This window comes from Strix aluco, chromosome 5, assembly GCF_031877795.1.
Source record: "Strix aluco isolate bStrAlu1 chromosome 5, bStrAlu1.hap1, whole genome shotgun sequence".
In the NCBI taxonomy this organism is placed as follows: domain Eukaryota; kingdom Metazoa; phylum Chordata; class Aves; order Strigiformes; family Strigidae; genus Strix; species Strix aluco.
Genome location: NC_133935.1, coordinates 77071466 through 77097509, shown reverse-complemented (window position 1 = coordinate 77097509; position 26044 = coordinate 77071466). Strand labels below are relative to the sequence as shown.

At 37.4% G+C, this 26044-nt stretch overlaps 1 protein-coding gene across 1 annotated transcript; it reads left to right on the top strand.

Annotated features, from left to right (window-relative positions):
* The first annotated feature begins 672 nt into the window (after positions 1-672).
* On the top strand, positions 673-26044 carry GNAT3 (G protein subunit alpha transducin 3). The gene is made up of 8 exons (XM_074825497.1): positions 673-790; positions 7055-7097; positions 12160-12301; positions 15770-15927; positions 19737-19865; positions 24034-24163; positions 24370-24523; positions 25854-26044. Exons 1-8 carry the CDS (start codon positions 673-675, stop codon positions 26042-26044), a joined length of 1065 nt encoding a protein of 354 aa, XP_074681598.1.

Below are 26044 nucleotides of genomic sequence, written 5' to 3'. Positions count from 1 at the left end.
CAAGAGTATCCCAAAGATGTTACAAATTGCAGTAAAGTACCCATTACCATTACAAGAAAATAAATGTACTTACCATAATATGAAAATGCAGCAGTCTGCATGTTAATTAATAATTGAAAGCAAAATATATCTTAATTATATAAATCCAAATTCTGTCATTTTTAAATAAAGAATACATATATTTAGAGCTACAACCACTGAGAAAGATGGAAAATAGAATATGCAAATGCTTCAAAGACATAAATCTTTTTTTGCTTCAGGGCATAAACACTGATTCACAAGCTGATTTTTTTTTTTCCTTGAGCAGAGTTATTCCAAATTTTATTGTTTCAAGACATTATGTACAATTCTTTGAAGCGTGTGAAGCTGGAACCTGTGTGAACATGGACAGAGATGTATCCATACCTTGGTTTTGCTCTTGAATGGATCATTTTAATTCTATGACATCATAACAGTATGCTTTTATGTCCCTATATAAATCCTTGACTATAGCATCTCCAGATCATGTGACAGGTGAAAAGGGACCGTTTGATTTGAAGGCTGAACACAGAGATTGAATGGGATTTTTAAATTTTCTTTAAGCACAGGCTGTTGTCCTTCTTCTGAATTAAAGCAACTAGTCTGATAAGAAGTAAATCATCTGGACAAAGAGAGGATTTTTAACAACTCAAAATGGGCAGTGGAGCCAGTTCTGAGAGCAAGGAGTCGGCCAGGAGATCCAGAGAACTGGAAAAGAAACTCCAGGCAGATGCAGAGAGGGAAGCCAGGACAGTCAAACTACTACTGCTGGGTAAATAGAGTAAAAATTGCTTGTAATGCTTTTCCATTGAGGGGTTCTTTTGCTCTAGAATTACATTTTAGTACAGTGAATTTTCCACTTTTCTCTGTTTTATGTGAAGAAGACAATCCTGTAATACACACACAAAATGTTTTCTGGTTGTGGACACTAATGGAGTTAGAAGGAACAGGCTGGAAATGGCCATGTCACTGCATGTATTCAATTTTAAATATTAGATATCCTTGACTTTGAAAAGATTTGAGAAATGAGAACCTACTGTTAGAATAAAAGTTACTATGCTTATTTACACAGAATGTAGCACAGAATTATCTTTTTATTTTTTCATGGACCTATATGCATTCATTTGCAGGATTAAATGAGGTAACTGGTTACACAGAAAATCCACAGGTGTCACAAGATATAGATATGTTTTATTTTGCAAACTGTTGCACTTAATTTTTTACAGAAGCAGAAAGTAAATTAGAATGACTTTTTTTGATGTATAAAAATTATATTGAGGAGAGTGGAATGTAAGGTAATGAAATGAGATGAATACAGATGAATATTCTCACTGACTACTACTTCTAATCCCCACTATGATCAATCTATTAACAGCCATCAGGTGTACTGGTGAAAGAAATTTTTTTTTTTTTTCTAGATACAGCTTTATTTTTCTCTCTTTTTCCCATGGTACTGTGTAGCCTACAAGAATTATCCAAGAGCACAATAACACTGCCACCATCTTAATATTTTTCTTCTAACAGTATAATACCTGTTACGAGAGTTTACATTGGTTTCTCCAAATGAACAGAAAACCAGTCTTTGATCATTGAAATGTTTCTATATTTTCCTTCATTACAACTGCAATGCTTACAAATGCTTTTAAATTGACATTTATTCAGACTATTAGATTCCTTAGATAAATTGGCTTAAATCTGTTGGTTTGTATCTTATGCAAAAAGTCTATTTATACCTGTTGAGAATCTACTATTGTTAATATAGAAATAAGAGAAAAACACAACCATGAAGGTTTCTCAAATAATAATAGGAAAGTAGCAGTTTGATACACTTTATGTATCATCAGTATTCAGATTCCTGTTTACAAAGCTTTTCAGTCCAGTGCAGAATATGAAGATTTTCTGTGCCACATTAATACAAAATATTGCCCCTTCTGAGGCAAGCTTGAGTTAGTCAAAAATCAGAATAATATTTTCATTTAAACTTTCACAAAGTTTCAATACTTTTTATATATTCTTACAAAAAGGAATTGGCATATCAAGTTAGAACCAGGGTCCATCTACTCCAGCATCCTGTCTCTGACCTTATCCAACACTGATTCATGAGGAAGATGTAAGAAATCCTCTAAGAGGACTTTATAGGATAAAGTGGAATTTATAAGATAAAGATGAATTTAAAAGATAAGCAGTTTGACAATATATTTTGATCTTCTAGTGTTCATGCCTTGGCAGTAGTACTGGAGGCTGTCTTGACACAAAATAAATTGCCCCTCCCAGAACATATGTATTTAGTATTAAGGACTTTAGTTTTAAATGTTTCCTAATGTATACAATCAGTCTTCTACACTATTAGTATCAGTCTCAAGATACCTTTAGTTATATACTTTGAGATTAATTGCAAGCTATGTGAAAAAGACTTCTATTATTTCATTCATTTCAAATCTGAACATATTTCAGTTTCATCAACTATACAAGCACTCTTTTCATGAGACATGATCATCTGAATCTGAAATACTTTCACTGAAGTCTTCTTTATAGAATATATTTCTACAATATCTTCCTTTATTCATGTCACACATGATTCACATTTGTCAGTAGGTAACATTTTGGAATGTTTTTTCTCCTGGGGAACTGTTACAACAGATCACAAGGACTTGGTAAAAAACATGTTGGAGAGAGAAAAAAAATATTATAGACTTAACAGCTTAAATTTTCTTGTTCTTAAAAAACCAAGGGGTGAATAAAACATGAGTCTGTTTTGATCTCAGAAATTATTCAAATTTTACACTACATAAATCAAAGGCAGGTCCATTCAAGCCAACCAGCCTAGTCCTACCCTAGTCCTAGGTCTCTGGTCATTCAGATCATGTTACAGACCAGATGTCACCATTGTTTCTTTTGCAGTAGGCAGATTGGTAGAAAATATTCAGAAAAAAAATGGATATGTATATCATAAGTTTTTCAGTGTGATCATTATGTTCTTACCCTTAAAATGTAAAAAAAAAAAATTTATTCTGACCATTTCCTGAGAGGATTATTTAATATCTAATCTCTCTGCATCCTCTAATAGGGCCCTTAACAAAAAAAGAAATTATATCCAGAAAATAAAACACTACATTTCCACATTTGTTTCAGTTAAGTTCCATGATCTGGGCAAGCACATTATCTGTATTGAGGTGATAATTTACAGTTTATATGACATGCACATAAAAACTACACGTATAAACTGGGGGAGGGGAAAAATTATGCAACTTTCTGCCATTCTTCGCAAATTGTCCAGGAGCCAGGAGGGTTATGTCCTCTGTGTTGGGTGTTCCTGTGTTGTCAGGGCCATCCCATCCCTCCACCTTGTCCACAAATCTAGCCTCTATATATTTATATTTCCAAAAAATTGGATTGTTTTATGAGTCTGGAACAAACTCCAAGGTGAACGATTTATTTCCTTTGTATCAGGGTCATATCTTGCCTACCATATCACATGCAGTTTATATGCTTTGTAGGAGACCAGCTTGCAATTCATTTATGTGCAAAGTACAGGCACATTCCAAACGTGGCCAAAACAGCTGATGCTCACAGTGATGTTTCACAGAAATAAGAACCTAGCTTCAGCTTAAATAATAATTAAAACTTTGAACTTCACTTATTTCTTTTCAAAGTATTACTGCATGGCCTCATTATCTACATTTTTCAGTGGCAGGACAATACTCAACCCTTATTTGAGCTGGTCATCCTCAGCACTCTTCAATGAGAAATAGTCACTTTTAGGGCACAATTCACCTACTTTAATTTAAACATCTGCTTCAGGCTGACAAAAATTGAAGCTGTTTGTTTGTTTTAGTTTTCGTAGCAAATATTTTTCTCCACTGTCTAGAAGAGGACTCTGATAGGTAGTCTGAATGTAGAACCAGTTGAATGAATCAGTTACTGTAGTACTGAAGTCTGGCGTAAATTCCTGTTATATACACCTGCACTGGAAGAAAAGACTTTGAGCACAAAGATGGCCCAATAATCCTATGGATTGGAGTACACTGGTTTGCTTTTTTGGAGGGTACAGCAGCATTTAAGGACCTTATTCCCTCAAGAGCGTTAGATCTTACATCTTTTCTCTAGTTTCTTTCTCTCATGGAGAAAGTTTGTTGAGTTTGGTAAGAGGACCAGGAAGATATAATTTCCAGTCTAGTTCAGTTTCCAGAGCTCTGAATGGCACAGAAAAGGCTCAGGCAGAGGTGTTGATACCTTTTCCAATTTTAATTTGAAGATTTTCTTTTACCTGTTTTTTGCTGGTTTATATCACTGTCAGTGGCTTTTGTGACAGGTTTCAAACAAAATATTCAGGCAGTAGTCTTTTTTTTTGTTTTCTTACCTTTACTTCTGGAAACTTCCCTAAACCAAGAATTTACTTCCACATAAATAAAGAGATAATAGCTCTTGATCTGAGGGACAAAAGCAGCTTAATATATAAAAAGAACTTTGTTCAATGGCTCAGCAGATGCTAATATTAAAAGGGGCTTCTACTCTCCCAGTTTCCACAACTATTCAAACAAATTCTGCTTAGAAAAACAGTTATGTCAAGTTACAGATGAGGTCCTGGGTTCGTTCTCCTTTGAATTTGAGAGATTCTCACCAGCTTTCAAGGCACCTCCATTTTTTTCTCTATTTCTGCTTTGTCTATATGCCTTGGTGGCCTGCAGGGAAGAGGTTACATTCAGTCAGAGTGCTGTGTGTACAGCACCTCACTGAAGGTGGATGTGGCATGCCCTGAGGCATGGTGAACACGGTGTCTGCGAAGAAGTGTGGGAGGAAACATCCATCTACCTTACTGGCAGTGGGGATATCTTTCAGCTCCCAGGACCAGGGCCAGCGTTTCAGGCATTGACTGAGATTCCTGTGCTTTTATTTTCTGTGCCATTATCCATCTCAAGGAAACTCAGCATCCAAATAGAGACAGAGAAATCAGAGATAAATTTGAAAAAGTTAGAAGATCTTAAATATGTGAAATGCAAAATACAGGCTATGGCACATTACTACTGGTTCCTATCAGGTGAGCTACAAATTTTGACCGTGACAGAGAGCTTTTTAAAAGCCAGTTGAACTTTCCAAGCTTCATGACAGGACTAAGTTTGGCCTAAATTCTCGTCTTTTATTCAGAAAATATGGGCTTGATTATAATTGTCCTTTTCACTGCCTCCTAAAGAGAAGCTACCTTCAGGTCCCTGTGTAGTCATGTAAGGGCTATCATGATGCGTTTGTGCTACTGTTTCTGCAAGCAGAAGGCTACTGTGAGTGGTGGAAACACAGCCCTGGCCCTGCTCTCCCACCCTGGGTCCTGGCCAGAGGGGCAGGCTGCACAGGAGGGAGAAGGAAGAAAGGAAGCAGGTGCAAAGTAAATTGTTTCTGACCCACTTCCTGGGGTGAAAATGCTGCTATGACTAACACAATACTCTGGAGTGAAGTCAAAGTCTGAGAGTTATCTGTTGTTTAGATAAAGACATTACTGGATCATAAATTAAAGATGAGCAGAGGTAGAAAAATGCACCCAAAAGATATAAATTATGCCTTCCATTCTATTTTAACTTTGCCTTTCAGATCTGGAAGAGAGGTTCATTTCTATATTATGTTTCCTGGCATCTTTCCATCAGGTGAATGTATGAATTCACAGCACAGCCTGCTTTCTTCCCTACAAAAATTGTAGCAAACGCCACCTTGCTGATAGGGCTTTACCAAGTTCTTCAGAAGGGCATTGAAGGGATAGTAAATTATCTACAGCAAATTTGCATTTTTTCCAAACTGTGGCAGATGGCAGCATCAGTCCATTTTGCATAGGCTCGTTTTTCTCTTGCACTTTCTGCCATTCACATCATGGTTTTAGAAAATGCTTTGCGTATGGCTTGCTCTCTGTTGTGATTCATTTGAGTAAATTAATCCTTGTCATTTAAATGTTATTAGCTTTACAAAATCTGTTTGGAAAGTGTGTAATCAGTTTGTTCCATTCACTGAGAAGCCCTCAGTTAAAATATCTATGCCCCAGATTTCCTCTTTTGTCAAAAGTATTTGACACCGTCCAGTGAGGTAAATGATAATCTGCAAAGAGAAAAGCAGTGATGAATCCTGTCCCATGGATTCACAGCAAAATTAAATCCTCTCTTCAGGTGCTTTCAAAATCCAGCTCTTGTTTGGCAGTTCTTGCCAAGCCTCATCACTCTCACTGACAGAAGACGATAGTCACTCGCACTGATTTCCCATGGAGAAGGTTTGCATTGTGATTACTCACTTTCCATGAGATAAGGGAAAATTAATTGTACATAATCTGACCAAACCTATCCCTAGTTCTGCAACTGGCTGTGCAAGCAAATGCCTGTACCTCCCTGCCAGCTACAGGGATTTCCTGCAGAATCATTCCCAAGCTGGATCTGTTGCATTGCTCTGTAGGTTTCTCACTTCCAGCCACACTACTTCATAGCAGAAGACCACAGGGCAGAGGAACTGACAAAACACCAGTGTCAAGACATTTGCTCATGTGTTGCCTCTGCATCATGAGCTAGACCCCATGCAAGTCTCCATGCTCTGTTTTTCCAGTTGCTCAAAGAGGCTGGCTAAAGACCATGGAACTGGTGGGTTTGGCTTACAGAAGATCATGATACACATTAAATGAGCAGCTACAAATCATGTAATGAACTGGCCACTGTCAGAAGCTGTAGTTTGTTCATATCCTTCTGCCCATCTACCAGGGATGAAATCAAAATATGACCCATATTTTATTTCCTTGATAATTAAAGTCTGTATTTTTCTCTTAACTGACTGAATGTTCCTTTCTTTTCAAATGCCCCTTTCCTTTTCAGAATTAATACTTTTATCAAGATTTCAGTCTTTTTAAGTCTGAATGGACACTAGGGAGAATTATAGTTAGAACAATGCAGATCTAAAACATCTGTATGTCTCTTCATAGGTACAAAATTCTGTGTTCTAGAGAGTTATTTTTAATACTTGATACTTATTCATATATCAATCATATCCCCTTCTCAACATTCCCCTTCTGCAGGTGCTGGAGAGTCAGGAAAGAGCACTATTGTAAAGCAAATGAAGTAAGTATATGAATATTCATATCAGCTGTTGAATTTGGTATTTGTAGTATAAGCTATCTAGCTAATGTCTTCTTAAAATATTTATGCTTATTTGAATCATTAAAATCAAGTTCTCGTTCAACCACATAAAGAAAAACACAAAGTGACTAAGACACACAGCTGGATTGGTAATTAATTCTGTCTGATCAAATCATGCACTGTCCAGCTCCCTCCTGGAGACCAGGGAAGCTTTTTCATTAACTTTGGTAGGAGTCACAGTACTATAGTGAGAACATGAATGTATAAGACAACCAGCCATGGCAGCTCCATCTAGCCTGGCATCGCACCTCTTGCAGTAGCTAATGAAGGATGTTTTCAGAAGATCATCAAACCAGACAAGCAAACACACAGTAACACTTGCACTGGACAGCCTGATAGGATCTGCTGATCTGTGACTCAGGCAGCATCCTGAACCAGAGACAGCATCACTGTGTTTAATAGCCCTCACTTAATTCATGCCTACATTTCTCCTGAATCTTTTTTGAACCAATGTGAAATAATAACATTCAAAATATTCTACAGCGAGTAGTTCCACAGTTTAATTACATATGATGTGAATAATCTCCCATTGTTCAATTTTAATTTGGTCCCTATTCGTTTCATTTGATTTTACTGGATTGCAAGAGAAAATACTGAAGTATTGTATAATATTGCAAACATTGTATAATAGTGCAAAGTCTTTTGTGTTTTTTTCCCCCAGACTGGGTTCTTGGTCTCCACAGTCTTATTTCAGCCCCTGCCAGTGGTCAGAAAGATTGTTCTCAGGTCTCCCACAGGGCAGGTGAGAACACTTTTAGCCACCAGCCTACACAGTGAGCAGCTGCTACCCGCCACCCAGTATGGGTAGGAACAATCATGAGAACTGCTTTTAGCACGGGAAGTAGCACGCCAAAAATTTTTCATACAATAATCAATCTGGGAAGAAACAGGCTGTACAAGCTCAAATGCAGAAATCCCTGTTCAAATTTGGACTGAATATCTGATTAGGAATATCTTGTGACTGCACCATAAATCTACTGCAAGAATACTTGTAGACGTTTGTTCAAAGTGCATGGGGTGCCACACAGATTGAAGTCAGCAGCTTTATTTCCCCTGGCTTCAGAGGAAGGTCAAGTTTGTGTGCATGTGTCCCCATTTACAATTTACTATCACAACAGTTTTACATATGTAAACCAGGCTATAATAAAAATCATTCGTGTTGTTCTTTTAAGGGTAGCCAAAACACTAATCATGTATATGGTTTAAACAGATAATCCACCTGAGTTCCAGAGCTCATACTCATACAGGCAGCAAAAATCTTCCTCTACCGTGTAACCTGCTAAAATATTGCTGTTGTATCTAGCCTTATTTTCATAGACAATGTCCAGGTCTCCTTCCTAGACCTGTCTATTAAATACAGAAAAAAAATATGCAGGCATTGTAACTGTCTAGACAACACCCCCACTTTGTAAGCACCAATCTCTTCCAGTGTAAAAATCGGACTGTGTTACAAAATCAGCAATATTATTCTAAATTTAAGTTCTTCTAACTATTTCATATCCGCACCAATGCATTTTAAAGAGTGAAGTAGAAAATGTTATGTCATAGAAGCAATTTTCTACTATTAATCAGCTCATTTTGTAATAAGACAGAATCAGAACCATCCATCAAATACTTTGCTAACTTTTTTGATCTGGTAAAATGGTGGACAATTTTGTATCTGTTTTGCGTTCTCAGGAGACCCTCCTTATTCAGCAAACCATTAAAATATATTGTGCTGAAAGCTTCCCCAAGTAGAAGCAGATTAAAGATATTCCTCTGCATTGAGCACTTTAAGAAGGCTGATAACCCTTAACAGCATCAAGGAGGGGGCAGAAAACTGCAAAGCTGAGAGTTTTCTTTAAAACCCTGTGCATTTATGACCTGTCAACCTGATCACAAATATGAATTATTTTATGATAAAACTGTTCATGAACATTACCATTTTTCATATAAAATTATCTTTCTCTCACAACCAAGGACTTTTTTTTTAAAAAAGAGAAATTTTTCAGTAAAAAAATCAATTTCAGTTATTAATTTTTTCAGTGAAGTATACAATTTTCTGGAGAAGACTGGTAGCTGCTTACAAAAGAAGTGATTTTGCTGAAAATACAATTTTCCACCAAAATTGGGGTAATTCTACTACTAGTAATATAATTTTCTAATTCATAAACCTCATTCTTTCCAGACTGAAGACTTCAATCAAACTTAAATCCTTCCACTAAGCTTTGCACAATGTCTTCTGATGCTCAAAATATAGATATGCTGCAAGGCCCTAAAAAGGCTAGGATGGTTATGAGGGATAACTAAAAAGGAAAAAAAAATAAGCTTCTCTGGAGCTCTGTGCTTCTGACTAGATAATTTCCAGTGTGTGATCTAACTTTTTAAAATCCAAGTATCCGAGTATTTCTGTGCTATGCTCTAAGTTAGCACCACAAACCTACTACAAATAATTCAGCAAATGAAAAACAGGAAACAAAATATTTGATAACTCATCATGCCTGATAAGACTAAATCAGCTCCACCTATCTGGTAAGAAGCCCTCCTTTTGTGAAAAAAAACAGGAGACGAACTTTTTTCCTCCAATAGAAATATAATTTAGATATTATGACTGGTAGCCTAACACCTATTCCTTCAGCATTATGCATTTATTTTTTAAAGGTTGTGTATTTTTTCAAGGAGGATCAGGAAACAAAATTTTCCATTTCCTAAAATACTCCTTCTGGTCACACAAGATGTCAGTCTGTTTTACAATCCTTCCTTAACAATGACTGATCTTTAATAAAAGCAGCAAAATTCACTACTGATTTAATACACTGGTTAACATACCTTCTGCCAGAGGACATAAATATATTATTAAAAAAAAAAAAAAAACAAAAAAACAAACAAGAACAATGAAACAAAGGAACCCATGAAAAGCCTCAAGCAAAACCAAGTTTTCTTTCTGTAATTACAGAATCCAGATTTATTTCAGAATCTCATATTTTCTTCCTTCCTTTTTTCTTCAAAGGGGAAGCATGAAAATATAAAATAGCCATTTGTGGACTGTTAGGGCCTTTCCTTCTCTCTCATCTCAGATTTTTGCAGCCACAGGCAAAACACCCATTTTCCCCAGAAATTCTGTTATGGCCACCACTGTGAGACCCACAAAGTAGCTAAACCAAGTTCATGTACTCCATGGGGTTTGAGTTTCTATGTGTTTCACTCCATTATTTATAGAAAGCTGCTGCTTTCACAGATAGTAGGGGTAAGAGTGAGAAGAATATGCTTCAGTACCAGTACAAGGTTCAACATGATGGCAACTGAAATTATTTCTTGTTAGAGGTGATCTGACCTGTTAAAGGAGGCCACCTACACCAGTGGGGAGCTCTGGGCTCCGTGGTGCTTCACAGATAGGACACTGCTTAATGTCCTGTTTTGCCCAAGCAGCAAACCAGATTATCCAGTGCACTGTTGATGGAACTACATTAGACTCCTCCAAGTGAATAAGCCTCCCCTCTGAACAATTCTTATTATTTCATTCAAATCACTGTGTTGACCCAGGGATACATGGATATTTCAGAGGATGGCAAAAGAGGTTCACTAGTATACCAGACTGCATAACACAGATCCCCTTTTTCTTTCTCCCAAGTTCAATAGGATTCCTTTGAATCTTGCAGATTCACTTGAATTTATGCTGAAAACAGCTTTCAAAAAAACAAAGCTTCAAAACACTTTATAGTTTTGCCTGGTATAGAAGTGATTGGAGAAACATTTAGAGAACCCTTTTTTCCTACAGATGCTATTTCTACAGACACAAGAATGAAATTTTTGAATTTCCTGACATCCACAAGTCAGAGAGATGCTAAGACACATTCAGTTGTGATCTGGGTTTTGTGCATGTGTCTGTGAGTGAATTATTTTCTGACAGGACTGACTTCTTCCCGTGAAAGAAAGTCTCCCCAAGACACACACACATACTCATTCTGAGCTAACCTGTCAGATCCTTTCACGTCGCCCCTTTCTGCTTGTATAGCTCTGTCCTGACTGTATCTCTGGCAAGAGACAGGGAGAAAAAAACAAGACACAAACACCAGAAATTAGTTGTTTAATAACCTGGTCTTCACCTCTGTACGACTGAGGTGAGGAAAAACAGAGCCTTGGTTCCAGCAGCAGCCAAAGCAGTTTGGTATCTGTTCATTGAGAGTACGCCACATGGGTGAAGTTTTCATTCTTTTTCACAACTCATGGAAAAAGATGTCTCTGAGTCATGATATAATCTGCACACTAATCTTGGAGAACTTTAATCACATGCCATTCTCCAGTCAAGGAGGATTATGAAATTATAATTCCTCTGTCAGAATTAGATTAAATGAATTTAACTGCTAAGGTTCTTTGTCCTCTGGAATATAGGTCAAATCCTCTGGAGTAATATTTATGTCCCCAAAGCTTGCAGATAATAACAGTAACAACTTGCAAGAACTAGAAATTGTAACTGATGTACAAATAAATATTAAAGATTTTTTTGTTGTTTTCTTAAAGAAGTACCTCACAATGTAGAAATATTTTTTGCAATCATTTTTCTACTTTATGTAGGATTCTGGATAAAAATGCGAATGATTAAACAATCAGTGTGACAGCCCATGACTAACAATGTAGATTCCAATAATAAAAGATTTGGGATCTAAGTACAGCTATGCATCTTGCCCTGTATCCACAGGAATGGGCCTGGGTCTTGTTCTGGATTCACACATTATCTTATATTGACCCAGAAGGCAAAAAACCAATACCTATTCACTCAGACTGAGAAGTCAAAACCTAACCTCATAAATTTAACCTCACATAGTTGCAGAAACTGTTTACCTGTTCCAGCAGAATAGGCAGATCAACCATTGATAAATGCTTTTCCAAAGGCCAGATGGATTCAGTTCTTTCTCATGCTGACCACAAAAGCATCTGATCCAATTTTTCATTACTTTCTTTTTAATGCATCCCATAAACCTTTTGTTTTCTATTTTTGCACCAGGATCATCCATAAAGATGGTTTCTCCTACCAGGAACGCATGGAGTTCAGACCTGTCATTTACAGTAACGCAGTGCAGTCTATCCTGTCTATTGTGAAAGCAATGACTAAGTTAGGAATCAGTTATGAAAACCCAGCTAGAATTGTGAGTATGACACCTTTTCTCTTGAAACAGGCATTAGAATACAATTTTTTGTAATGTAAAAGTAGAGACTAGCAGAACAAAGAGGGTTCAGTATTTGCTTTATGACAGTGGAAACTAAGTACTGCTTGAGTTATGCGTGACAAGATGTCTTTACTTATTTTTATTTTCTCAAGACTGATGCCTGAGGTCCAATCTTTGCATAAACTGCCATTTTATTTGTTACAAAAGAAATGTTCAACTTGCAAAGACATAAGAAAGCAGAAAAAAGAACCTTTTCCTAGCTGCTTAGTCATTTATTGCTATTGGGAAATGTAATAAATATTACCCTTTTGTGAATAAATCTTGGGGCTCAGCCATGTAAGGAAGAGTCATCTAGACATGTTGGGAATATTTCAGTTTGGCATTGCTCCTGGAGCAGAGACCTCCTCGTTATACAGATGCAGTACTGGAGCATTGGCACCACAGAGAAGTGGGGTCTGACCTTCCTGACGCAGTCAGCAATCCTATGCACAAGCGCATAGAGGAAAAGCCACAGTAAGAAGACCTGCTATCTTCTGGCAGTCACACTGAATTTTCAGGAACAGAAGTAAAAGAAAACCACATACTTTTCTTCTCAGTGCAATGATTTAGTCTTTTGCCTTTAATTCAGACCTTGCTGAGAATTTCTCAAAGGCCTGTCAGAATATCAGCTGGTTCCAGTTTTGGTAAATTCTGCTTATTCCCTAGAGGTTTATCTTGGAGGGAATTACATCTGCTTATCTGAAAGAGCTCTCTTGTTCCAGAAGTCTACATTTCATTACACTGACATGTGGCACTTTGACCTAAAAATGATAAGTGCTTCAGAGATTACTAAAGCTCATATAGTCATTTGACAAAATAGAAACTAAATGTTTTCTTCCTGTATTCTTTTAAGGGTCCATGAATATAAGTCATTCAAACAAACGTTAACAGTGCCAAAAAGCAGCACACAGAAAATAGGCCCATGTGAATGTGCTGAATTTGGCCCATCTCCTCAATTGTGATAGACATGTGTACTGCATAAGGACCCATCTACCAGTCTATATGGCCTAAGACAGCAGAACCTTGCAGCACCTAGCCACAGGTCCTGGCTCAGCCCCTAATATCCACTATGTGGTCCAGACTCTGTTGGCCATCTGCAATTGAGATATGTTCTGCCTGTGCCCCGGTACTTCAGCCTCTTTTCTTAGCCCTGCCAAACTTTCTGAGAGGCTTATACGTGTTCACTCATCGTCTATCATCTATGCCAGTTCATAGATATTGTTTTCAAGGGATTTCACAGTCTGGGGAACTGGTAATTGAAAAATTTTCTTAAATAGCCCAGTTAATTTCATAGCATTATATATAACCAAATGCAGAAAATACAGATTTTGTAAGTTTATCACTTATAGTACAGTAAGCCCACTCTTACTGTCCTTGGCAGAATAGGCCTCTAGGAATACAGCTGAATACACCTGTATAAAATATTTGCAGTGCCTGTCTTCTTTTCCCCCAGAACCACACAAGAGCAACCTGGATGTCAGTTTTAAAGAAAACAGAAATTTAGGTCACATTTATTTGAATCGCCACTAAACATTGCCCTTTCTTCCAAAACCAAACTTAGCTTATATTTTCTGTAAAATCATAAGCCATTTATAAGCTTGAGTTGTTTTGAAATAAGCTTTGATTTCAGCTGGACTTTGTTCGTGCTGTTTTCTGGTCCAGATTTAGCTTGTCTAGCCCAAAGACTAGGCTTATCTTGGGCCTGAAAACAATGGGTTTATCCATGTTCCAGGACTGCCTGCAAATACCTCTTAGTGGTCCTGAAAGTGCCTCAGCATGTAATTTTGAACAACATCTGTTTTGGGGAGAGAGGTATTTTTTATTTCCTAAAACGCCATTGAAATCTATTTTTAATATGAAAATCATCTGAAGTCTGTCTAAAAGCCAGAGAGGAACAAAATGTTATATAAATCAGGGTTATGATAAACTCAGCCTGTAACTATCTTCCTTTTTTACATAAGCATCAAAATCCACAGTTGCCACCTTTTGCATAATAATTAATTAACATTTACCGTACATCTGGAGGTTCTGAGCTCAAGGCTTCTCTTTGTAGGCTATTTCAACCACAAATCCAACATTGTAGGAAGATAGCTATAATCATTCAATGATATGTGATATCTTGAAGGAGAGAACATTGCAACTCTTATCTTGAAGCTGAGCAAGTGTGCGGCCTGGAGAGCAGACCTGGAGACAAACAAGGGGCACGTAGAAGAAAGCGACTCAGTTCTGCTGATCCCAGCACTGAGCGAGAGGATGGGGCTGTAAACAGAGCTGGTGGTGTTTAATGTAGAAGGGCAATTGTTCAGCTGTCCTCCTTACTCTTTCAAATGAAAGCAATTCTTTAGTGGTTATTTCCCCCTTTTTTTTCTTTTTCTCCATGCTAAGTAAATTTCTCCAATATTCTAGAAAACCTGCAGGGTTTTATTTTTGATCAGCCTCTGACTTTTACAAAGTTTCCATAAAGTGCAATTGCTATTGAAACACAAAGATATAGTATATTCCTAAAACAAATTTGTTACAAATTATTGTGGAGATGTTTTCTATTTTTGAATAAAACATACTCCCTGACAAAACAGTGTCTGTCAGAATCCATTTATACTTTTGCAACTATTGACTGCAAGTCACTTCAGTTGTCTACTTATATGGCTAGGAAGGAATTATATTCTATAATTATCCACTGCTGTGACAGTATATCAAATAACCCTATTTCAATCATGCTCTTTATTTACAGTACATGCCTAAGCTGTTAACCACTGAAAAGAATTATTTTTAATGAAATAGATTACTTGAAGTCTTTTTGGATTGACTGCAAAAGGAATAAATTGCAGAACAATATATTTAAAGTATTTGGGATTTTATTCAATTACAGATTTCTTCTTCCCCAAATAAAAAAAAACCTATGGGAAATGCATTTACTAGTTATATACACTTTGCCACATTTCTCACTGTGGCCTAAAGCTAGAAATTTTTCCTTCCAAATAAATTAAAAAATATATTTAGATAGATATTTCTGTTTTGATGTAGTTATAGTATGTTTAAGCTTTAAATATCCTTTTTAATTTAGTTTTTGATACGCCACTACTCTCTCTTACAATAAAAGCCTTCCTTCCAAGTTGGACCTTTTGTGAACATCTATGGTAAGATGAAACTGAGCCTTTATATGAACAAAACAAAACAATAAAAAGAGGAAAACCCTGTGTATTATGATTTAAGTCTAACCTTGGCACTAACTAAAGGGAAGCGAGCTTGTAAAAGGATACTTACATGCACAGGCAAGTACAGCTACCTGGAAAATATTGGTGAAAATGAGAAATTTTGCCCCTGCAACTCATTGTAAACCAAGCACACCTTCAAGAACATGGAGGGGCACAGTGCTCTTGCACAATACTTACTGAAATTTCTCTTTAGGAAGATGAAAGGAAGCTGTGTGCCATGGCAACAACTCTGGAGGATGGCGACATGCCTTCTGAATTGGTCGAACTCATCAAACAACTGTGGAGTGACAGTGGGACCCAGGCCTGCTTCGCAAGGGCAGCGGAGTACCAGCTCAACGACTCAGCAGCCTAGTAGGTGGCACCAGCTGCAGGTGCTGATCAGCTGGCTATTACTGTAAGGGACAGCAGAGGAAGGCTTGCACAAGAACTCTTCCTCACATGCTTACAAAAATTATTGCTTGTTAACCTGAAAAAGAATGATTTTTTTTTGCTGTTTAGAATATAGTAGAAATGTTTAAATGAAGGAAACAAGTGAAAACAAGGAACAACATGTTTCCACCAGTTTGCTTAAACTGTAAAAAAAAAAAAGTCTACTCCTTCTTCAGGTAATTCTAAGATTGTCAAAGGCTTAGGTTTTACCTAGAGTTGTACTTTTAATGTATACATTTCAAGCTGCTAAACATATGTCTGGAGAAGACTACAAAAAGTTTTCTTAGAGTTTTTTCCTCTAAACTAAACTGGCTGCAGGGACAGGAGTTCCCTGGGATGTTACCGTCTCAGCACCCAGCTGGCCTTGGCAAGTGGAGCTGGAGCTGGTCTCCAACCTGACAGCCCCAGATCTCTTTCTGTGGCCTGGGAGGTGACAAGTAGATAAGCAGGGGACTAGAGCTGCTCATCTCTGACTCCACGAAGAAGTCAGCTGGGGTATATCTCTTGGCTTAGATGTAGTCAGTAAGCTTAGATGCTTCAGGATTCCCTGCTTTGGTTGCTTCTACAGTCGTTCCTGCAGGCTACTGTGGTCCTGCTCTGCTGTTTTCTCCCTAAGCTCATACAAGACCAAGAAGGGAGTGGCACCTCCCTTCAGGTCAGAGTTTTCCTGGAGTGCGTAAGTCTGACTCTAGACCTGGGGCAGAGGGTTGTTCCAGCTGAGGTCCATCTTCCAAGATCTGCAGTTAGAGGTTTCTCTGCTCCTGCAGCTCCTCCTGCAGGCTAAGGGCACCTGCTGGGTGACACCTGAAGGGGTGTTGGGTGTTCCTTCTATTCGGCAGGGAAAGGCACGAACGGAGGCTGGGCCAGGAGCCAGGCAAACTGAAGGCAGTAACAGCTCATTAATTGTAGACAGCAGAAGAGATATACCATTAAAGTATTAAAAATTCATAGTCTCTTTACATCTTCAAAACAAGAATGAAGACTTTTCTGCAAGATATCTAAACAAAGAAAAAATTGCGTGTGTTGATCTGTGCCCGATTTGGCAGTATTTTATGGCAGCCTTGTATTTCTATAGGAATAGTATAGCACAGTAATTTGCTTCCTAACATTTCTGACAGGCCACACTACAGTTCCCAGCACTAAAAGCTCATAACAAGTCAGTCATCATAATTAAAAGGAAAAACACTCCTCAAAATTAAAAAAAAAAAATACAAAGCTAAAGAACCTCCCTCAAAAAAAAACCAACCCTAATGCAGAAAAAAAATTATATTACCTGTTTACCAGCTAACAACACTCTAATGTGTACACTATGCCTGGCAGATGAGGTTTTGTTGCCTAAAAAGATAGGCTAGTATAAAGTAATTCCCTCTCAGTGTTATGGGTTGTGTCATGTTTTAACCTGCAATGGGTTTCAGTATTTAAGGGAGCTAGTACAGACTGTAAAGGAGCCAATAACTATTATTTACTGCTGGAGTTACATTAAAAACAAGTGATATGTTTTTCATCTGCTTGAACACTTCCAAAAATCCTGCTAATCCTCTGTCTTCATCTTTTGGTACCTGATGCTTCTGAAAATCTTGCATTTGGCTCTGAACCATTGAAATCAACTTAATTTTGTCCTTGCTGCTGGGCTTCTAACAATCAGTTCAAAATCAGCCAGAGTCAATCAACCATCTAATGCTACATTTTAATTTCTTTTAAAACCAAAACTCTGTTTCTCAGCTCCTGTGAATCAGCTCCTACACAGAGTATTGATTTGTACTGTGTAAACTCTGACTTTCTGAAGTTATCTTCTCTGAGTCTTTTCATTATTAATTCATGCTAATGAAGTTTGATCACTGCCTTTCCCATGTGTGTTTTAATTGAAAAAAAATGAGATCTTCTGAATAATAGAAAATCCCCTGTATGTCAAATTTGGCTGGAATTTCTTCCTTAGACTCAACTGGAATTAATCCTGTTTTAAGATGGAGTAATGGGTAAGGAAGGGGAAAAAATCAGGATTATAAATTGTGACCTTAAATGTCATTGTATAACTACCAGTAGTACATGGTGCTTCTTGCTCAGCCATTTGCCTCTCAGGGTAGGATCTGTGTCACCTAATTGAAGCCAAGGAAATAACAAGCATTTAAACTAACCTACTAGTTTGTGTTCCCTCTTTTGCCAGTGGAGAGCTGGCCTGTGTCCTCTTAGAGCTGCCCTCATCTCTAGTAACAATCTGAAGTTGCCTCTCTTGCTCCATTAACTAGATAATTAACTTGATCTAAATTTTTATGCAATTACAATTGTCTGTGTTGAATTTAATTTATGTATTTGTGACTAAGAACTATCAGAATATATAACTTTATATCAGAAAATATAAATTTATAATGAATTTTGTATACAAGTGTTTGTTTTAGCACTTGCATGGTTTATAAAGTGAAAGATGTCTTTTTCTTCTGCCTTACACAAAGGTGAGCTGAGATGAATTTGCCTCAGGCCCTACTCGGAGAACCAGAGCTGTATCGCACTTTTTTTCTAAACAGATTGTTTCCTAGACTCAAATAATGAGAAAGCATTGAATTACTCAGATGAACTTCAGCGCTCCTTGCTGAGTGGATTCAGTCTATTCAACTTAAAATAAGAAAATCCCATTACCAATCATTACTTACAAATCTTCCGACTCTAGCTTTTTTAAAATTAATTTTATTTTCATTTTTTTACTTACAGATGTACTAAATATTGCAGACAAGGATGATGAGCTGTGAGGTTTGTTTTGGTAGTTGTCTGGTTAAACTGTACAGCAGAACTTTGTGCTGGGCAGACTTTGTGTTAGAGAAGAAAAAAAGGCATGAAACCTAATAAACATTAGAAAGACTGTGTTTTGCTTGTCAGAGACAAGAGTCTACAAATAGAAATTCATAACCTCTTTACACAGACTCCTAAACCAGCCAGTACAATTCATAGGCTCTGTCCAGCCATTTTAAGAAAGCTGTCTGCCCCTGGAAGAGACAGGAGAAGGGTTGGTAGTAGGACAAGAACAGTCTTCAAAGATCTGGTTTGGAACCTGGTTTCATGCAGATTTTATCTCTGTATACCAGACATAAACCAAATAATCCACTCTTTTTCAGGGGATTGTGAGAATACTAACCGAGGGGGTCCTCAGCTTGATTGAAGCTTCTGGATTTGATTATAAAATATATATATTTTTTTTTTTAAATTATCGTGTACTTTCCTCTTGTAAACTGACAGGTCTGCAGGGAAAGCAGCCCCTAAATGTGAATTCGTCCAAAATATTATGCCCTTCCTTTCACTTAGGAAGAAAGTTACTATTACAATGGGTCTGATAGGCTGTGATGACTTCTAGTCAATCTGCTTCTGAAAGATGCTTGCAGTTTTTCTTCTGTGGTGGCCATTCCCACTTGCTGAAAGCAAATGGACAAAACCCCTTTCCTGACAAGGTGGTTTTTTAGCATCCCTGAGGAAAATAAGGATTTCCCTGAACTGAAATTCTCAGAAAGATGTTTATTATATGCAACTAAATCACATGTCTGTATACAAGGAAAAAAAAAAAAAGAAAAAAGAAAAAAGAAAGGCTCTGGATTGTGGATCTAGGTTGTATAAAACCCAATAGGATTGTATTTAAATGTGTAATTTACATAAACTATTTTAAAGCGGCTCAATATGAAGTGATTATGTAATGTTCATTTCACCTTTTGAATTCACCAATCACCATTTCTTTTTACTCTCCTTAGTTACCTCAATGATCTGGATAGGTTAGCAATGCCGAACTATGTACCTAGTGAGCAAGATGTTTTGCACTCCCGAGTGAAAACAACTGGGATTATAGAGACTCAGTTTTCTTTCAAGGATTTGAACTTCAGGTATGAAAGTCATATTTAGCACTTTTTTGTGGTTTTATCTTTCTTAAATATTTTCTTTCAAAGATATTGACCTATTATAATATTGGTAATCCCACTGTGATATCCTTGAATCCAGTAATATTTTGAAACAGCCAAAAAAGCAAGATATTTTAGTATCAGTACTCCAACTTTAAGCATATAATGGACTGTTATTAAGAGATCTCAGAATATCAGGTTCTAAAAGGACATTTTTACATATATAAGTGCCTAAAAAGCATTATTTGTATCCTGCCATTTGAATAATTGTTTGTGACATTTACAAAATTTGCCTACCTAAATGTCCTTAACAGCATGCAAAACATTTGATGACTATTAATTTGCATGTACTCTCAACCTTTCACTCTCTTCTTTTGAGAACGGAAATAACTGCTCTTAACACTGGAATGCATTACAGTTGGCAAAAAAATAATAATTTCTGTCCCATGGGAAATTTCAGGATTAGCATGCATGCCTTCATGCTCATTTAAGATGAATAGCAAAATGTTCAGGAAAAAATCTTGAAAATAATGTCTCTGAGAAATTTGACTGAAAATAATTGACACTTTCAGATACTCAAGATTTTGTTATGCTCAGTGAACCAATTAAAAACATCTAATTCCACATGAAAATGTATTTGAACGAATTATGATAGTTTCAGTGTTCTATAACGTTTTTCTCTATGGACTGAATTCCATTTAATTCTTAATTTAAAGGCTGGGGTGCATATTGAGGAATGTTGTCTAGACAAGAAACTGTCTGCAGAGATAGACATATAAAGCACCAGCATTATAACTTTTACATTTTTCATTGGGCTTCTTTTTTTCTCCTCATGTGACAATTAAACATCCCCCAAACTATCCATGCTACCACACAGATGCTTTCACACAACAGAGATTACATATACAAAATAAGATTCTGAAGTAGATGTCCTACAGATAAATTATTATCACTTATTAATACACTGATCACTCATGAAAATTCAGCACTTATCCACAAAGGCTACAATGTAATGTCACAGACATCATCTTCTTTTTCTCCAATTAACATATTGCCAATCAGCTTTATACCATGGAAATCTGAGCACCTTCAGTTACAGTCATGGTTTATATAAGAAAATAAATGAGGATGGAGAAAGAAATCATCAGAGTGTAAACCTTCTTTGACATGAATGCTACCAATCCTGATATTAGAGTGTACCAGAATCAGTGTCGAGGTCCAACTGAAATGCAGCACAACTGAGAATTAAGTTGCCTTAGTGCCTGTAAACAAGAGGAAGGCTCCTAATGCCACCACAAACACAAAAACCCACTGTGTTTAGCTTCTCTGCTATGCATCACAGTAGTGTTACATGAGTAAATTCGTTGGTTGTTTTAGGCACTTTTAGGTAAAGTCACTGCAAAATAGTCTGAGGGGTTTGAGCTGCTATCGGGATGCAGAGCAGCTATAAATCCATCTTAACCAGCCAATTACTGCTACTTTGCATTGCCAGAGCAATGCAAAACAGCTGGGGGATCTTGATGACTCTGCACTTAGTTTGATAAGTACCATAGAAACATCTATAAAGAGAGGAACACTTCCACATTCAAAGTTTTGGTTGATGTACGTAAATGAGGCTTGGGGTCACAAGCCATACATGGATAAAAAGAAAACATCAACAGATGCCTCATTCACTAAACACTTGTCCCTCTCCTGAACTGAATGAGGCAGAAAACATTTTGTACCTGTGCAGTAAAAGTCTAAATCCCAGTACTGCTCCAGGGAACAGAATTACATTTGCACAGACAACAGCTCTTGTTATTTGCTATCTTCTTAGTGGTTACTTTGCTGGTTTAGTGTAATTTAGCTTTCCTGTGCTCTTCAATTTATTTCACCAATGTTGACTTTGATTTCCAGAGCTCAGAATATACTTAAATATTTTTAAAAGAAGATCTGATCTTCTTTCCTCTCCTTCTGTCATTTCTATTGATGTGCTAGGAAGAATTTGACTGAAATCAGGCAAGCTTGATTTTAGTCTTCAGGTCTCACTATAGGTACCATTAGGACAAATGAATATAGAGCTAGTCCCGTATCTGCAGCTAATATTTCCAAGAGCAGTGATGGGAAAATATAGAGCTTTCAAGACTAACTTTGATGGTCTTGGTCAAAGAAAAAGGTCATCTCGGAAATGCATTTTCTACCACTCACAGAGGGACTTCAGTTTTACCTGTGCTTGTAAGTTTTGGGTTGACATGAGAAGAACTAAGCAAGCTAAGGTTAGTACAACAAAAACTGCCCATAAGCATTGCCTCTGGCCTTGATTTTGTCCTGTTTTAACTGACTTCTCATGAATATTCACAGGGCCATATTCTAAAAGCTTGCAGGAAGTGAATATAGATTCATACGATTATGTATGCTTGTGAAATTCTACTGAAGACTAAATTTTGAAGATTTTTTTTTCCCCCCATAACCCTGATTTCAGAGTTACATCCCACAAATCAAGGAAGATGCATAGTGGCAGGTGACTTTTGGCCACTAATCACAGCCAAAAGTCAAGATGCTTTATTCATATTGACCTCACTCTTCAGTAGGCATACTGAACTCAGTGAAGATATGCTTGGAAGAATGCCATTACTGTTTTCAAAACCTTGCTCCATAACAGCTTTCTGATTTCCTAATAATTCACATTTATAGACATCCAATGATCAGACAAAGAGAGGAAATATACTAGAAAACAAATAATATTTTCTAATTACTCCTCAGCTGCAGAAATAGTTCATCATGAGCATTGGGAAGGGTTTCATTTCTCCTAAGAAGGATGAAAAATGATAAACAATAACCTTTGTTTCCATCAGCAGCATTGTTGATGGTGAAAAAAACAGAAGATCAATATACTGCAAAAAATGGTGTTTCAGTAACAAATTATTCTTACTCTGTTTATTACTGACACGATTTTTTCATACTGAATCCCAGTATTTTCATTGCTATAAAAATTGAGTTATGTTTAATTTTCAGATACTGCAGGAGATACATCTAGAGAGTAAGATCTCATGCATTTTCTTGAGGAAGAGATAATGCAATAGGGAGTTAGGTTTTACAGTTTTAAGTTCAACAACAGGCAGCACAGGAAAAAGACATCATGCACACAAGGAAACAGAAAAAGTAAGGGTAGGATAAATCTGATTTTGTACATGTTTTTTTTCCTTTCTAATGCACTTGAAAAATGTTCAAGTTTGGCACCTTTTATATCAGAAACATAGTGAAAAGAAAGCCCTCTCCCTGATCACTGAAGAACTGAAAATATAAGTGGGAATTTTTAAAGCTAGTGCTAAGCAGAAAAATGGTAGTTTTGGTGACAGATCCATTTCATTTGGGCCCTAACTAGGTCCCTAACAAGGTCCCAGCCAGGTATGCTCAGTTGGCTTTGGACCCCATATAAAGAGTTCATAAAAAGTTCATATGACTCTACCCAAAGGTAGTAATTTCTGGCAAAGACTGAAGCAAATTAATGCAGAGGACAGGCCTACATTTTGCTTTCTACAAATGGATTCCTGCTCCCCATGAATTGCTGCTTAAACAGCAACTAATGAGATTGATAGGGCAGAGATCCACACACACAAACGCATGCTGCAGGTTATACAGCTAGCTAGGGGACTGCACCAGGGCGATTAGCAGATGACTAAACACAGATCTACACCAACCAATTAAACATAACCAGTGGGTCAACCTGTGACCAGCTTCCACTCGTATGCCTTATTGATTAATGTGTCAGTTCACTACAAGCAAAATTAAGAAGTAACAAATTACTGTGGATTTGAGGATCTTTTGTCAGTGTTTCATGTATGAACTCTGTCCTGAATAAATCCTTGCCTGCAGGGCTTAGTCCTGCACTGAACTCTTATGCAGAGCTCCACCTCCTCAACACAGAGTGCCATCTGAAAGTACTGAATGTATTTCCTATATGCAGGTATTTAAGCCTTTACATTCCATTTTACGCCTACTACAAAGCTGAAAATAGTACATAGTTCTCCTTGACCTGTTGGGATAGAAACAGACCAGTATTTGGAAAATGTGGATATTTTACTCATCTCCAGTTGCACTCTGCACAGTAACTGCATGACTACGTCCTTAGTAGTTAGTGCTTTACTTTGTACATGTTATTTTTTCTGTAAAGGATGTTTGATGTGGGTGGACAGCGATCAGAGAGAAAAAAGTGGATTCATTGCTTTGAGGGAGTTACTTGCATCATATTCTGTGCTGCGCTCAGTGCCTATGACATGGTTCTGGTGGAAGATAAAGAAGTGGTGAGTCAGAAGAGACAAACAACCCTTTTTGCTGCTAAGTTTTAATGTACTCTCTGATGGCATATCAGAACTATTCCTGCTCCCTGATAACCATTTAAAGGCTATTATGCTGTATTGGTTCTTGCCAGTAAAGAACATTACAGTAAAAATGACATATGGGAATGAGATTTGTCAGTCTCTCATGTTTACCTTTTGCATCTCAACAGAACAGAATGCATGAAAGCCTTCAGCTGTTCAACAGCATCTGCAATCACAAGTGCTTTGCAGCCACTTCCATTGTGCTGTTTCTAAACAAAAAAGACCTCTTTCAAGAGAAAATAACGAAAGTTCATCTGAGTATTTGCTTTCCTGAGTATAATGGTAAGTTCGGGGTTTTCAGAAGAAAATACATCCAAATGATTAGTGTAGGCCATGCATTAAAGACTGAGACTTTGACTCAGGTCACCTATATATAACCATTTAAATACTAAGCATCTTACCTAAGCATCTAGCCTTTCTCTCAAAAGAATGGTATGGGACACACATAGCCAGAATCCAATTCATCTCAGCTACTCACAATGCTTATCGTCAGGTGGGGTCATCTCTGGAGATGCTTATTTCTATCCATTGGTCGTAGAGGAAGCTGAGAGGACTAGAAGTTTCAGTGGCTGCAGTGTGGTGTGATGAATCCAGCCAATATTTCAGTACAAATCAGTGGCTTATCACTCACACACACCATAACTGAATCCAAGATTTTTGTCCCTATTTTGAAAACCCATTCCATGAGGGAAGTCTTTTTGTATGTCACAGTAGTGGCTACTGGAAATAAAAACCAGCAGCTGTTCCCTGCTGATGCAAGACAACATATGAGGCTATGTCAGAAAGTGCCGGAGAAAAACCAAAATCTGTCGTATTTTAGTATTAACCTAATTTGGTATAGGGAGTGTCCAGAATGAGGCATACTTAAAGCAATATTATTATTATAAGATGGGTTCTGTGCACTTCCTGCAAACAAGCTCCTTCACTTCCCTTCTAAGGACACAGCAACCCAAAATTGCTCAGTGCTTCACTGGGATAATCCAATATCCTGGGCTAGACTCAGTGGAGCTGTGCCACGTGGCACTGCCTGCGGCTCCAGGCAGGACGGAGCCAGCGGGGCTCTGAGCAGCTGCCCGTCTCCAACAGCCTCGTCCCGCTCCAGACCTGCAGCCAGGTCAGGTGCCAGCGGTCACACCTGCTGCTGCTCTAAAGGACTGCTACCAAAAGGCAGAAAAGCTGCATCAAGAAACTATGACTGAATAGATAAGTGTCTGAATTTTTCTCTTTTTCCTTCTTCGTTTCTTTCTCTCTTCATTTTTGTACTTCCCACCAGTTTTGTCTGCTCTCTACCTGATTCCCTTTGAATTTATGCTCCTTCCTTTTTTCTTGTCTTTCACTTTCTGCTATCTCTCTAAGGTCGTTAGCTGTTTCACACTGACTTACTCAGAAGCATTTCACTTCAGAAATAAGGACTTCTGGTTAGACATTGAAATTTAAATTTAGGTGGGCAGTCTAGACACAAAATTTTCATATCTAATGCATGAAGTTAATTCCCTTTAGAAAAAAATGAAAGAACGAAAAAAATGGGAAAAAAAAAAATTGTTTCTTAGCAGCTATGAGGAAGTGCCAATTGAAATGTGTCTTCTCTTTCTTTTACCTTGCTCTCCACTAGGGCTAAATACATTTGAAGATGCTGGAAATTACATCAAGAAACAATTCCTAGACTTGAACATAAGGAAAGAAGATAAAGAGATATATTCTCACTTGACATGTGCTACAGACACCCAGAATGTCAAGTTTGTATTTGATGCAGTCACAGACATAATAATCAAAGAAAATCTGAAAGACTGTGGGCTTTTCTAG